This window comes from Musca autumnalis, unplaced genomic scaffold (genome assembly GCF_047663935.1).
Source record: "Musca autumnalis isolate F117 unplaced genomic scaffold, ASM4766393v1 scaffold_1, whole genome shotgun sequence".
NCBI classification, from domain to species: Eukaryota; Metazoa; Arthropoda; class Insecta; order Diptera; family Muscidae; genus Musca; species Musca autumnalis.
In genome coordinates this window covers 195,577,099-195,593,864 of record NW_027411644.1, presented here as the reverse complement: position 1 = coordinate 195,593,864, position 16,766 = coordinate 195,577,099, and the positions used below count along the sequence as shown (strand labels likewise).

General features: G+C 32.5%; 1 protein-coding gene across 5 annotated transcripts in view; it reads left to right on the top strand.

Moving 5' to 3' along the window:
• cwo (transcription factor cwo) overlaps positions 1 to 16,766 on the top strand; it is a 70,814-nt gene that overhangs the window by 47,524 nt on the left and 6,524 nt on the right. For 3 of the 5 annotated variants that reach the window (XM_073959584.1, XM_073959585.1, XM_073959586.1), the window contains one exon: positions 15,578 to 15,701. The exons of 1 other annotated variant lie outside the window; for it this stretch is intronic. In XM_073959584.1, the coding sequence (XP_073815685.1) occupies positions 15,578 to 15,701 (124 nt within the window). Of the gene's footprint in view, positions 1 to 11,450; positions 11,561 to 15,577; positions 15,702 to 16,766 lie in introns of those variants that run through there. One more of the 5 variants, XM_073959587.1, reaches the window with a different exon arrangement.

Sequence of the window (16,766 nt, the reverse complement as noted above, 5' to 3'; positions counted from 1 at the left end):
GTTTTAATAATCTTTCTACAGCTCTGCAAATCCTCCTCTCATTTGTGTTCTTTATGGCCTATAAGTAGTTACAGAACGTATACGTTCCGAAGTACAATTTTTTTAATAATTGTTAAAATCATTCGTATTTGAATCTGTATTCTTCTTCTTTACATACTACTTTGAGAAAATCAATGAAATTACTCACAAATGTCGTCAGTGTTATTTGGGGAAATTTAATCATAGTTGATGTTGTTTTCTGGCTGAGCAAAAGTCTTGTATTAAAAAATTTATTGCAATAACAACTTAAATTATTTAAGTTTATAATGGTTCTGTTGTTTATGTTTATAATTTCAATTATATTAAAGAAATCCACAAAACGGGAAATTGAAATAAATTATACAATAGTTTATAATTACAATTATATTGAAGAAATCCACAAAACAGGAATTTGAAAAACGGAATTGAAATAAATTTTACAACAACCTTCCATCAATCCATTTAAAACTCTACCAATTCCACTGTCATTTCTGTTCTTTATGGCGTATAAGTAATGACAAAATTAATACATTATTTATATAAAAAATTTACTATGAGGTGACTTCGAGCTTGACTAAATTATTAATTTTGAATAAGGAAAAAGGTCGAATAACAACCAACAAATTGAAAAAAAAAATATTTCATATCCACAAAATGGAAAATTAAAATAAAATTTTCTATCACATTCCAATAAACCTTTTAAAACCCCTACCAATCCTGTTCACATTGTGTTCTATATGGCGTATAAGTAGTGACAGAACGTATACGTTATGAAGTACCAAAAAATATTGTATTTTATTTATATTTATTTTTTAAGTCATTAAATCATTTGATATTTTGCAAAATTTCAACTAAAATGCAGTCTACTTTGAGAAAAGCAAAGTTATTACTAATAGAAATTTTCTCAATATTATTTGGGGGATTTTAATCACTACTATATAATATTTCGTGGAAGAATGTTTTCCATCCAAATCCAAAACCGAAAAATGACGATTATGTATTTACATTAGAAGCTGTATTAAAAAATATACTGGAATAAATATTATTTATTTGTTGTTTATAATGGCGTACGCGTACATCATTAAGTATACTTTTAAGAGGACCCAGTCCATGAATTCAACTAATTGAAACTTTAAATTGTTTAATTTAATATTTTCCTTAGTAGGTCATTATTTTCTGATTTTTAATTATTAATTTAATTTTATTGATACAGTTAACGAATACAGCTGTAATAGTTCATGAAAAGAAATAAATATGAGAAGAGCTATTGAGGTCTTCTATGAGAGGACCTTGGGGGTTTTTATGAGTAAGACCTATTGCTTTTCTATGAAAAGAGGAATTGGTCTTCAATGAGAAGACTTATTGGTGTTCTATGAAAGGACCTATTAAGGTTCAATGAGAGGAGAATGTATGATAAAATATAGGGATAGGTAAGTCGACTTTCGGTTAATCGATTAATCGACTTTTTGCAGTCAAACATCTAAAAATCGTAGTCGACTTTTGTCTGAAGGGAAAATCGCATAATCGATTATCTTGTGATCGATTTTCGAGTTTGCCCATAGATTGTGGATTTGGCGGTTTTACACCTTTGGCGGTTTTACAGTTTCAAAAGAAAACTCGAAAATCGACGAATAGTCGATTATAATCGATTTTCTGCGGTCATGAAAAAGTCGAAAGTCGAGTTTTAAGACAACTGAAATAATCGCAAGGCTGAAAAATCGCATTTTTAGTTTTAGACCAAAATCGAAAAGTCGAAAAATCGAATATTGCTTTCCATTACCTATCCCTAATAAAATACAAAAACTTTGAAAAGATTTTTTCCCATCAAGAAACCAATTTTATGTAATTCGAACAAGAAAATATTTTGTACTTCCATAAGAGAGGCCCTATTTCTTTCTCGCTTTTATTTATGTTATTCAGATATTAGAGTTTAAAAGTCTTCTTGGAGAAGATTTATGTGTTTTCTATTACTAAAATTAAATAACAAGACCTTTTGGACCTACTGGTATGGAAACCGTTTGGTTTTTTCTAAGAGAATATCTATTGGTTTGTTTTTCTCATTCATGAAAAATATGCTATTTAAATAAATACCGTTTCTTTTAGGAATATATTTTGTATTGCTAGGTATTACTCTACAACAACAACACCAATTACTCTGCAAGAAGATTACCTATTGGTCTTCTATAAGAGCTCTTTTTATGTCGAGCAAAATAGCAAATAAAATTTAAATGTTTTCTTCGAGTAGAAGAAGAAGGGATCTTATTGTTACAAATTTACTTTCCGGAAAAATGTATACGTATAAATTAGTTAATAATTAAGTTTGAGTTCTTTAAAGTCCATTTAGACTACGCTGGATTTAGCAATTATCTGGTTTTATTTGACATATATTGTGTGAAAATGACAACTTAAATCCACTGGATTTGCTAAATCCAGTATAGTCTAAATCAGGCATTAGTCCATATTTATATTAGGCCATTTTCCTTGTGGCAATTGTCAGTTTGATGTAGAGAGACGTGAGGCATATGGCAACCCTCTGCCTCTCAACACCCTCTCACAACGACAAATTCGCATTTGCCGTAATGCTTGGCTTACATTTACGAAATCCACTCGATTTCAACTGTCAAATCCATAGGATAAACGTCAAATGAAATCAAGATGTGATTTCATTTGACGTTTGAGCTATGGAATTGACAGTTGAAATCGAGTGGATTTCGTAAATGTAAACTTAGCATAAGGAAAATTGCCTAATATAAATATGGACTTACCCTTCGTTTACATATGACAGGACAGTTGACATCATGTATTGATTTCAAAATCCCAAAACTTGCCTGTGTGACGTAGGCGTCTCGACAACTGAAAATCAGTTGTAAACTTATGAAAATATTTTTTCGATAACAAAGGAAAAAAAGTTATCGAAGTAAAAAATATTAGCTACAGGTAAGATCTGGAACAAAGCATATGTGTTAGTAAATCAGAGTTCTATTTGAAGACAAACTGTCTGGTATAAACGCCTAGTTAGGGCGTATACGTTGTGACAACATGTATACGTTACGGTGTACAATAAACTTACGCCACGTTTATATTTGAGCCTTTTTTCCGCGTTATCCTAATTTATGATGATTTTTTGGCATTACGCAATGAAAATGGCATTTGTAATAGATTTTACATTATTGTGATTTGAGTTTCCTTTTATTTCAAATCACAATAATGCATGTATTTTGACAGCAATCTTAATAGTCAGCTAGGCTTACTGTCCGACCTTATAAAAACCTTGGGAACAATGTCATTTACATTTATTAAAAATTGTATTTTTTAATTTTAAGTATTTTTGTGCATAATGGGAAAATAAGTCAAAAAATCGCTCTACTGATCTTGTTATTTATTTATACGTTTTACGAAATTTTTTATTTTTTAATTGAAATAAAAAAAACGTTAAATTAAATTTAAAAACTCTTGCACGTGTCCAACCACAAAATGTAGTGCTGTTTTTATTTTTAGGGCAAACCATAAACCTGTAATCATCATTCATATCTCATGATTATGGCACCATTTATTTTGATTTATATTTGTGTGTGTTTTGTAAGTGTGTGTGCATGTATGGTTGAAATCATGTGAGCCATATACATATGTATGTAAAACACGTGTCTCTAACTGATAAGCCCACAAAATTGTATTCTATGTTGTGTTGTAATCAGCCTCAACTTCCTTCTAGCGGCACGTTTGTATGTTCATATCTCTTTGGGTTGACGTCAAGGTGAAAACAAGAACACAGAAAAAAACAAATTTGAACAAATTTTTGAGGGCTAAACATTATCACCTGCTGCTCCCTAACACCTGTAAGCAACAAATATTTGTTTAACTTCTGTTTTGAAAAATAATTAACACAACAGAGAAGAAAAGTAAGTGAGGGGAACTACAAAATTTGAATAGTGGCTGAACCTAACTATAGCAGTTCAAACTGTTTTGAACCGGTATTTGCTCGATTAATCATTATGCTAATTAACTTAAACTTCAGTCGTTTTTTTCGTATGGAATTTTAAGTTGGGTAGCAGTTTTATGGGAGAAATTCCACAGGCACGTGTTTTATGAACATTTGTGTGTTTTTAGTTTCCATTTATGTTCCCATATTAGCTCTTGAATGATAATAACGAACTAGTTTTGTGACAAGAAAGAAATGTAAATGTTATCGATAACTTTATTAACGTTATGATAACTTTATTTTTATTTTTTTTTTTCGAATTTAGGAAGTTGGCCAATTCCCAGATAACGCCACAACAAATGATAACATTACGATACTCGAGTGAATTGTTTTTGGTACAAACTGATTTACAAAACTCTATTCTTGTCAAATTCATTGTTATCGTGAATTATTCTTATTAAAATATAAAAATGTTGTTGTAGGCTCTGGTTTACCTTTTTTATTGCATCGTGGCATTGCACCATGCTCATGATGAAATTATAAGGTGGCGCAAAACGCCAGTGTCGTGGTTTCAATCTGTAAAATGTTTTGTTATTGTGAATAAATTGTATGAAAACGTAAACAAACAACCACATGAAAAAAGTGTAAGTGATGCCAAGTTTTTTGAAAAACAACAATGTGGCAGACGCATTAAAGTTAAACATAATTTAACTGTTTTGGGACAACGCATGTCCCAACGTGTCACTAAACGGACCGTATGTGCCGAGGGCTTAATGCGGCAGCCATATTGTTGTTTTTCAAAAAAAAACTTGGCATCACTTACACTTTTTTCATGTGGTTGTTGTAAAGCAACGCTCAACGCGCCATATGTGCAGCGGCCTTTAGAGTTGTTGTTGTGCAACTTACGTAACCTGGTAAATAGATCTTGACCATGCTCATTTGTTTACTTTTTGTATCGTGATTCATTCACAGGCAGTTACAATACTGTATTTTGACAATTGAAATCATTAGAGTTGTTAAATTCTAGTTCGTTTGAATGACCTAGTACACAATATAGTTCAGTGGACACCGGTCGTTTGTATGACTCATTCGCAAACGAACTATGGTACTGAACTAGTTCACTAGATTTAACAACTCTAGAAATCATGATCAGCTGTTCTTGCTGTGGGATCTGTTAATAAGAATGTGTTCTGTCAAAAACATCTGATCACCTACTAGCTGTCGAAATGGATTATTGTGAATGAAATCACATAAAAACAAATGTTGGTCCTTATTTGAGAAACCGATAGAACATTATTCACCCGTAAGGCATTACCGTAGGTTATTTCACAATTTTGTTGACACTGTCCATCTTCCCTCCATCATTAAATAGACTAACCTGTCAATATTGGTTTGTACAACTAAAAAAATCATACATTAAGGCCTGCGTACATAAGCTGCCTTGCCTGCTTACCTTGCTTACTTCTGATAAAAGAATAAAAAAGAAAAGGGCAACCCAGTTCGAAATTTCCTCGGCCTTCTTTATTCTTTTATTTTTATTATGTCAAAAATGAAGCAGGACAGCAAGGCAATGAGGCAGAGCAGCTCATGTACGCAGGCCTTTATTGTTTCAATTGTATCTTAAAAAAATTGTCGTTTCCTGGCTGACTAACAAATTCAGAAAAATTGAAATTTTTCTCATCATCCTACAGCAAAATATTGGAAGTCATGTTTTGAAACCGGATATCTAACAATTGTTGGTTGCCCTCATTTATAAATTTCAATAGAAATCGTAATGACGCAAACAAATTAGAAACGTGATGTTTTGCCTGTTCTTGTTAATGTTTCCAGATTAATTGGGAACGAAACAAATTTAACGACGCAAAATGTAAACAAAATAGATTTATTAGCAATAAAGCAATTTATTTCTGGCTTTTTTCTTGGTAATATAATTTAATATGCAAAGAAGAGGGAAAATATATGACACAGTAAAATGTATTAAAGGCAATTATTATTGAACTCCAATCAAATGAAATTAATATTAAAAGTAATAAAGATTCAAAGTTCGACTGCGAAAAATAAACATGTTTAGCGGGGATGAACGAAATCATTAAAAATTAATTTGTTGTTTTTGAAATAAATCATTGCCCCATTAAAAGGTCAAATAGAAAAACAGCTGATCACGAGTTGAACTGTCAAAATACAATACAATAAATCACAGAACATAAAAAAATAAACGAATGAGTACAAATTTTTGACATTGCTCACAATTGTAATTAAGAGAAATCTATATTTTTTCGTTTTTCTTGAGTTGTCATTGGCTCTCAACGGAGCCATTATGCAGAGGCCTTTAAGCTGCTAAATCATGCGTCATTTAAGTTGTCAATTTCATAGGATATATGTCAAATAAGTGACGTAAATTCCCAAAACAACTGTTCGAAATGCACGTGTAAAATGCGTTTTATGCTGGAAAATCATGATTAGCAGTTTTTGCTGGAAGACCTATTAATATGACCATGAAACATGGTGGAATAAGAAGGTGTTACATCAAATCATACCTAACGTCAAATTTGGTCACAATAATGCATTATTGTGAATTGCTTGTTTACATTTTGTATGTGTTTTATTCACAATAATGAATTTTGACAACTAGTGTGATAACCAGCTGTTTTTGTCGCTGTTCCTGTATTATTGTGCCATGCCATAGAACAAGTCATGGCGGAATAAGAAGGTGTTACATCGATAACAATAATCGGGCCATTTACCATACCAAACGTCAAAAACTGTTCAAAATAACGAATTATTGTGAATTGCTTGTTTACCTTTTGTATGTATTTTTATTCACAATAATGCATTTTGACAACTAATGTGATAATCAGCTGTTTTTGCCGTTGTACCCATGGTGGAATAAGAAGGTGTTACATGAAATCATACCAAACGTCAAATTTTCTAACAATAATGCATTACTGTGAATTGCTTGTTTACATTTTGTATGTGATTTTATTCACAATAATGCATTTTGAAAACTGGTATGATCAGCTGTTTTTGTCGCTGTACCTGTATTATTGTGCTATGGTTGTACCTGTATTATTCTACCATGGAACAAGTGATGCAGCTGCTTGTAGGGATCTATAAACTGCAATGAATTCAAAAAGGGATCAACAAATGCAATTTAAATTTAATGGGGTTTCTACACGGTATGTTTTTTACATATTCATGCATAGCGACTGTCACTTTTTTTCGCCCATATGTAATTCCTTCTGTACGGCAAAATTTTATTTTTCATTCGTTTTCTGTTGTTTTCTTTATTTATATCGCGTACAAACAAAACAGCTGTTTACCTTTGGTTGTACAGACGAGAATAGAGCGCGTTCTATTCGAAAAATATACATATGTATGCACATAACACTTTGATGCATTGAAATTTCGGTATGGTTCACACCATGTGTACAAAATTCAGATTTGTAAAAAGTGACAGTTGGTACGCACAATTATGTAAAAAACGTACCGTGTAGAACACCTTTAAGAGACGAGCTTATAGTATGTTTACATATTACCGGACTTCATAAATTCACTGGATTTCAAATGCCAATTCCATTGCGTATACGTCAACCAAATCAAGATACATGAAAATAAACTCTTTTTTATTCGACAAAAAGTATAGACGGAAAACTCGAATCTTTAGTTTCAATTTTTCTCATATGCCTATGTTCTATTTATTTGTTTGTTTTTGTGGAGCAATGCATGTTCATATGTCAGTGATTGTACGGTGACAACTCAATTTTATTTCAAGTATCACTATCTAATCTTTCATCACGTGTCTGATTAATTGAAATTAAACTGAGTGGGTTTTTCCTCTTTTTGTTTGTATAATTTTCGTTTTAATTGAACTCAAGTGGGTCCTTATGGCTGTATAAAGTGGCCGATAATTAGGCGTCATAAAATATAATATGTCAACTTTAAGCAATATTTGCAAATACTAAAGTCTTGCGCCAGATAAGAAAATATTTCATTTGCAATTATTAAACTTATTTGAAATTATTGTGTTCTTGGAAAGAAAAGGAGATGAGGCAGTTGTTTCCAATTTCACCTAAAACGCCTGTTAGCTAGTTAGCATAGTCTAAACGTACTGTAATAAAAGGAATCTGTCCATCTGAAAATCGTTCATTTGAAAACTTGTAAAAATTGCCAATATTTTTGGAAAAACTTTTCCACGTGAACAGCACTACTCGTATGTTTATAAATATTCTATAAATTTTAATTATCATTTATTTGCCATTTGGCCAAGATAAGATAAGGCATAAACAAGTCACGTTATTTGAAAACTGTGTGCTGCTGCTGGAATATGAACTCATTCACACAGAAATATATTCCAGTGATTAGATTTGTATTCTTTTTTCCACTTGTCAAATCAATTTTTAGGAATTTATGGTCTATGGATCGTGTGCAAAAAAGCAATACCTATAGAATAACCTAAATAAAATTAAAAAAAAAATACTACGATACGCCTTTATCGCATAACCATGACCTTATATTTGTTTGCAAATGCATGACCGGATATATTTTTCATTTCAAAAATTCCAATTGAAATCAATATTTTCCACGGCATTCACGCATATTTTCACATATCACGTGAATAACATGAAACCTATCACTGAACATGGCGTGCTGAGGATGTTGTTATTGTTTTGTCTCTCATTAACGTAAATAAAGAAAACAAAAACAATACAACCATCCATCCATCCGTTTTCATCAATAATACCATCGACCCCAAACAAAACGTTTTTTATTCATGTTTCGTTTCGTTTTTGTGTTTTTTTCTCATTTATTTTGAAACCACAACAAAAGTACAAACGTCAATTTGAAACCACAACAAATTGCAATTGTTTTCATACATACATACATATGTAGAACAACGTCAACAACTAGATCGATCCCCTTTAAACCAAAAATAGCCTCAAAGGTAAGACCAGAAAAACGACATCATAGTATCACTCATTTAATTCATGAAAAATTTACGTTCAAATTCTATTGGTATTTTTAAGCATAAACAAATGAACGTAGATGATGATCATCATCAAGTGACGATATTAGGGATTTAATGTGGGGATTTTTGCACAAAAAGTCTAGGGGATATTGTTTATTAGACCAACCACTAATCTTGGGGTATTTTAAAGGAATACATATTCCTGAGTATGTCTACTTCATGGTCAATACAACAACAAGACTTTTTTGATAGAAATTACTTCAAGTTGTCAAAAATAAATCCACTTCATAATCTAATGAATTTTATTTGACGTACATATGTCATTTGAATTGCAGTGGGTTTCGTAAATCTAAACGAACTATAATTCACAATAGCAATGAATTTGACAAATTGGGTGTAATCATGGTGGAATAAGAAGGTGTTACATCAAATCATACCAAACGTCAAAATTGTTCACAATAACGCATTGCTGTGAATTACTTGTTTACCTTTTGTATGTGATTTTGACAACTAGTGTGATAATCAGCTGTTTTCCCGTTGTACCTGTATTATTGTGACATGGGTGTAATCAAGTGGGTGTTGATTTGCTAATACTTGCTCGATGTAAATGCGCTCTTACAGTATGTTTACATTTACGAAATCCACTCGATTTCAACTGTCAACACCATTGCTTATACGTCAAATAAAATCCAATGGATTTCAGATGAGTTTTCATTTGACGTATACGCTAAGGAACTGACAGTTAAAATTCACTCAATTTCGTAAATGTAAACCTACTATAACACTACTAGCGTCAAGGGTTCATTTAAACGATTCACTAAAAGGAACTTTGCCTTTCAAACGTTCAACTTAGTTTACACTTGCACCTAAAACAACTATTTGGGATAAATACGTCATTTATTTGACATATGTCCTATGACATACATACGTTTTTAAAAGCTGTCTTTCTTTACAAATAATGCCCGACCATGGCGAAATAGAGAAGGTGTTGTATTAGTTGCTCAATTTCAAACCAAATGTCAAAATTTGTTTACATTTCGTTTACTACTATTAGACTTTTGTATGTGATTTCATCCACAATAATTAACTTTGACAATTATTATGATTAGGTCTGTCTGCTTACTCAAAAGTTTGCAACAATTTGTACAAACTGTTACAGAAAGTTGTCTGTTAACTATCTGTTCTTCATTGAAAACTTGCAAGTTTTTGGTGGAGAAATTTCTTCTAACAAGAAACTGTTTTTGAAGGAGCACCTTCTTACGCCATGTTTCCATTAGAGCATTTTGTCGTGTTAGCATTCTTTATGAGGATTTATTTGACGTATATGCCATGGATTTGTCAATTTAAATACAATGGATTTACCAAATCCGGTTATATGTAAACGTACCATAATAGTACTGAGCTTTGAGTTAAACTACACATCCCTTTCGTTAGTCCCAATTTACATTAGGCGAGTTTACTTGCGGCAATTGTCAGTTTGTAGGTGAGAGAGGGTGCTGAGAGGCAAAGGGTTACCATATGCCTCACCTCTCTCTCTCCTACAAAATGACAATTGCCGCAAGTAAACTCGCCCAATGTAAATTGGGACTTTGTTTTTTCACAAGTTTGTCCCAATTTACATTAGGCGAGTTTACTTGCGGCAATTGTCAGTTTGAGGGTGAGAGAGGGTGTTGAGAGGCAAAGGGTTACCATATACCTCACCTCTCTCTCCATCAAACTGACAATTGCCGCAAGTAAACTCGCCTAATGTAAATTGGGACTTAGATTGAAAGTTCTTCAAGTTGTCAACATTTTTGTTTACATTTAATTGCTCGCTTTCAGGCCAAGAAAGCAGAGCAAGCAACAAAAATCCATTGAGGTTCTACCTTTTGTGTTCCACCTTGTATATTGCGCCATGGGCAACCCTAACAATTAAAATGAGTAATGATTGCCAATATCGGGCAACATTGCCTCTAATGGATGAGTCGCTCTATTTATCGTTGTAAATCTGATCATTTTGCTTTATACTTTCGTTTTGGTGGCCACTTGTTTTTGCTGTGTCGCCAAAGATTAAATAATTTCTTATTTCATATAGTTGTTGTCATGTTGTTTTTTTTCTTCTTTCCTTCGCTTTATGCTTTGCTTTGTCCCATAAATTTAACACGATGATTTTGAAATAATAGTATGAAAATAAAAATACGACAAGACACAGAGAGCCAATAAAAAAGGGGGCGTACGACCAAATAACACCCGTTTAACGAAGAAGTCGTCAGTCAGTAGTGACGTCAACGGGCACACTGATCATTCAGATCTTGTCTGTTCAGCAATGTAGACATGCAGCAAAAACGTGTTTCTGTGATGAGGCAAATTGTCATGCTCTGAATCTGGGGTGGTGATGTTTGGCGGCGGTTGACGATATTTGATGATGCTGCCATCCGACCGACATGACACATATTTGCACATTTTTTTTTTAGTACTTACACAGCCATGCCATAGGGGCCGGTTTGTTCTGTATTCAATGTACTTTGGGTTCATTGTTTTTGCTTTTAAGCATTTGCAATACCAAATTGTATGCTATTTGTTGTTGGCAATTAAAACAAATCAGATTTCAGAATTTTGAAAAAAGTGAAGTGAACAAAAAAACCATTAAACATGAATTTTCCGAGAGGCCCTAATAGGTAAGGAGAAAAATAGAAATAAAAACAATGAATGGGGTTTTTTGGTGGATCGTCATAAAATTTTCAACGTTCGTTAAAGTTTTTCGTATTGTAGGCGACAGTTATGTATGTTTCCATCTGTAGATCTTTTTATAAGTGAGCAAAACACACCTTTAGATTGAAATGACAGTGATTTTGTTGACTTCTGGCTGTGGATGAGTGACAAGCATAAACGGTGACACAATGACAAGCAAAAACGTCAACATTTAAGCAAAACTGTCATTTATATTTGAAGGTACATATGTATGCCACTTTCGTTCAGAATAACCGTAATAATTTACAGTGGCACTTAAAACACGAACTTTGGAAAATAATACTAAGTTTACATTTACGAAATCCAATCGATTTCAACTGTCAATTCTTTTGCGTATATGTCAAATGAAAACTCATCTGAAATCAATTGGCAATGGAATTGACAGTTGAAATCGAGTGGATTTCGTAAATGTAAACGTAGTAGTCCTTGGTTACACTAAAGTGGTTTCAATGAAACAATTTCATGAAATCAAGGGTTGCTAGGTCAGTTCCATACTACAGTAATATGATGAAGTTGCTGTAGTTGGGACTCGACCTAAGAACACCTAAAAGCTTCAATGAAACAACTTTAATGTGACCTTCGACTAATATTAATTAGTCTTCTAAATCCACTCGGTTTCAAATCTCAATTTCATAGTATGTACGTCAATTCTAGTTATAAATCCACTGGATTTTATTTGACGTAAACGCTATGGAATTGACATATGAAATTGAGTAGATTTCGTAAATCTAATGCTTGGTTTAAATTTACGAAATCCACTCGATTTCAACTGTCAAATCCATAGGTTAAACGTCAAATGAAATCCAGATGAGATTTCATTTGACGTTTGAGCTATGGAATTGACAGTTGAAATCGAGTGGATTTCGTAAATGTAAACTTAGCATAAAAGTGATATACAATAATATATATGTAGATGACACTTTTTTCCGAGACGGAATCACGTTTGATGTAAATGCACTAATATTAGGATTTGTCTATAGTCCATTTATGTATCCCTATATTGTATAGGTATGTTCACATGCTATTTAGACTCAGCAATAAAGCAGAAAAACATCCAACGTTTCAGTAAAATTGGGCGTTTTTTCTTTATTTTATATCAGAAACGAGGTCCAACTATACTGAAACGTTGGATATGTTTACGGCTTGAGAGTCCTCAAGCTTTGACGTTTTTGATTGATAGCGTCCTCGTACAGTATTTATATGAGATTAGTTCACAATTTGTGCTAATAAAACCATTTAAGGCCGCGGCACATACGGTCCGTTGTGTGAGGCCTTTAGGGGTGAGTACATAAGCTGCCTTGCCTGCTTACCTTGTTTCCTTCTGATAAAAGAATAAAAAAGAAAAGGGCAACCCAGTTCGAAATTTGCTCGGCCTTCTTTATTCTTTTATTTTTATTATGTCAGAAATGAAGCAGGAAAGCAAGGCAGCTTATGTACGCGTTGAAAACAACTACCATATGAAAAATGTGTAAGTAATGCCAAATTTGTTCATGAAGTTTTCATGTGGTTGTTGTAAAGCGACGCTCAACGCGCCATATGTGCAGAGGCCTTTAAAAAGTAAGGAACAGAATGAAGATAACCCATTTCATTCAAATAAAAATGGAATCGCTAATTTTCATTCGATTCTTTGGAGATACATCGATATATTGACCCTAGATTAACCGATCGACATTAAGAATGTGCTTTGATAGTAGAAAAGTTGATTTTTATTGACAAATGTGCTAATTAGCATAGCATTCAACATTTATTTGACATCTGGGAAATATATGTATAAATTTTTTATTTTCTTTTAATGCCACCCTCCCACATATATTACCACACCCAAAATAAACATTAGCATCATCATAATTAGTTAGCTTAAGCGCCATGCTCTTAAGCATACAAACCTCATCATTGCGAAATTGTGCTCCTCTTTATTAGTATTGTCTGTTATTTTCGTACTATAATTGAGTGGATAAAATGACCAATGAAAAACCGCCCTATACCGCCTCCCACACTCTTATGTATTGTTTTTGTCAATAATCAAAATTTGTATGTATCTACATGAGAAATTTAGAACATTTGGCATTGTTTATAATGTCATCATGTCGGCTGGCCATTTGTGCCAAGAAGCCAACAGAGAAATAAGAAGCAACTTATATAGAATCTAATACAGTGGGACGAAAAGGTACACAAAATGTTACTTGGAAATTCGTAGGAAATGCCAAAATATTGGCCTTTCTTTTAAGGAATGGAAATGACATCTGAAATTCAGTTATATCCCATTTGCACTTAACCGGATTTAATAAACCCACTGGATTTCAAATGTCAATTCCTCATACAGGAGGTTAATCCGGCAAAAACCTCTAATTCAAACGCCGTTTTACATTTATTAAATTCTGTTGTATGTAGACGGACTATTACTAAACGTTAAAATTTGTTCACAATAACGCATTACTGTGAATTGCTTGTTTACCATTTGTATGTGATGTTATTCACAATAATGCATTTTGACAACTATAATCAATGGTGATCATGTCACAGTCATATAGGTAGCCGCATCAGCACAGCTGATGTACTGCAAACGGTCAAAAAAAGTTGTTGTATTTGAAAACACAAAATTAAAAAAAAATTAAACGAAAAATTGTGAATTTTTGTAATGGTGCGTTTATTAATATCTGCCTAACAAAATTTTGTTGAAAAAATTGTGTAAATCGCTTTATATTTGGAAAACATTTTTGGCATTTCACAGTACTGAACTGGTTTTTGTTGTAGTTGTTGGCTGATGCATCTACCTGGTAATTGTGCCATGGTGGTGATATAACACCTCTTTAAACGCATTTTACACTTAACATGTTTTATAAAACATGCATCATTTAAGTTGTCAATTCCATACAATATCTGTCATATAAATGACGTAAACTCCCAAAAAAAAAACTATTTTAAGTGCAAGTGTAAAATGCGTTTTATTGCGCCATGCCTAAAACCAAATAAGTCATTTAATTAATAAATGTCAAATAAATGCACTTAATCATCGTATAAGTGTAAAGTCTAACGCAAACTTAAGCAAGATATACCATACAGCGTATGTGTATCCCCATTTAAATTTTGCTCTATTGAAATTTGTGGGGATTTGTTTGTTTAAATTTGACAGTTGAAATCCACTCGATATTGCAACGTACTCTATAACTCTAAAAAATAAGCAGACTAGAATTACTTCTATAATTTTAAAACATACTTTGTATTTAAATTTAAAATTAACACTGAAAAAACATCGAAAACATTGCAAGTCGGGCGCCATGTTTTCAAGGATTATAAGGTACGCCATTGCTTTGACAAAAGGTAAGTAATGCCGATAAAACAGTGTTGATTTTAAATTAACTGCAATAGGAGTTTCAAAATTATGGAAATTTTCAATTCTACTGTATCATGTTTTCTTTCGTACGTCTTTTTCATCATTTAAGTTCTAGTGAAGAATTTTGTGATATACAATTTCTTTTAAAATGGGTATGTTTTAAAATTGTTTAAAGATCAATTTTCTTCTGTTCCCAAAGAGAAGCGTTTAAATTTATTTTTAATTTTATTTTCTTTAAATTATAATTTTTGTATATTCTTTTTTCGATTTTTCTTCCTCTTCTTCTTCTTCTTCTCAAAAACTAAAGCTTGAGTGTCTTGAGCGCCGCCCCCACACTTAAAAAAGGCCCTGGTGTTAAACTGAGACCTGAGGGAGCAATTTTTTGAGATACTCTGTGTGTAAGGGTTTGAGTGACAAAACCCCAACCCAGCCATTATAATTTTAGATTTAATTTCCATATAAAATACATATCGAATAAAACATTTGAACTAAAGTATTTTGTTTTTCTTTATTTCTCTCTCTTTTTTCATAAACAATTATCAAACTCTACTTTTTATCCTCACCCACCACAACAACGACGTTTTCATCAAAATTACAAAAACAATTACAGCGATGCGGCCGTATCCAGTTTTCCATATTGCACAGAATCAAGTTTAAATTTTTCAACAAATGCCACCGGCTACAGTGAAGATGATGCAGAATATAATACCGGAAGACGTAACAAAACATCGAGGGTAAATATTTATTATTAGTTGTTGTTGTTGTTTTACATATTGTTTTCACAAACGATACACAAATATCTATATGGAAATGAAAGGAAGTCATAGAAACCCCACCAAAACTAAACATGGAAGGAAATGGAGATTGTGACGTTGTTGTCAGCACAGGACGCGTCCCCGCACACCTCTCACCGATGGTTCTGCATCATCGCATTTTACACACATTATTTAGAAAATAACATCAGTATATAGTTATGAAATATTTATTTAAAAAAAATATATAAAATAAAACAAAAACTATCAACAAAAATCAACCAGTATTTAGAAGAAATATTTTAACATTAGCTACAAAAACAATACATAACCTTAAAATAATTAGAAAACAAAATTTGCATTTGAATTATTTTTTTTTTATTTGAAAGAAAATGAAAAGCTGTTTGTTTCCATGTGTGTGAAAAAAAAATTAAATATAATACAATTGATCTCAAGTAATGAACTCCCCTGGTAGAATACATCAATAACAATAATCGTGCCATTTACCCATGGCACAATAATAGTACGGTTACACTGGAGTTTTTTGCCGGTTTAACCCACTTCATGAGGATTTATTTGACGTTTGCGCTATGGAATTGACCAAGCCCTACAGAAGGTCGGCCATTCAGAATTCTGTTAACAACTTTTGACAACAAACATAATAATCAGGTGGGCTTATTGGCCGACCTTGTATAGGCCCTGGAATTGACATTTAAACCCCAAACCCACTGGGTTAATCCGGGGTATAATACAGGTACAACGGCAAAAACAGCTGATTATCAAACTATTTGTCAAAATACATTAATTGAAATTGCTTCAAGCTGTCAAAATGTCTGTAAACGTTTCATAGGATTAATTCACGATAACAGTACGTGGAATAAGAAGGTGTTACATCAAATCATACCAGACGTCAAAATTGTTCACAATAACGCATTGCTGTGAATTGCTTGTTTACATTTTGTATGTGATTTTATTCACAATAATACTTTTTGACAACTAGTGTGATAATCAGCTGTTTTTTCCGTTGTACTTGTATCATGGCACAAT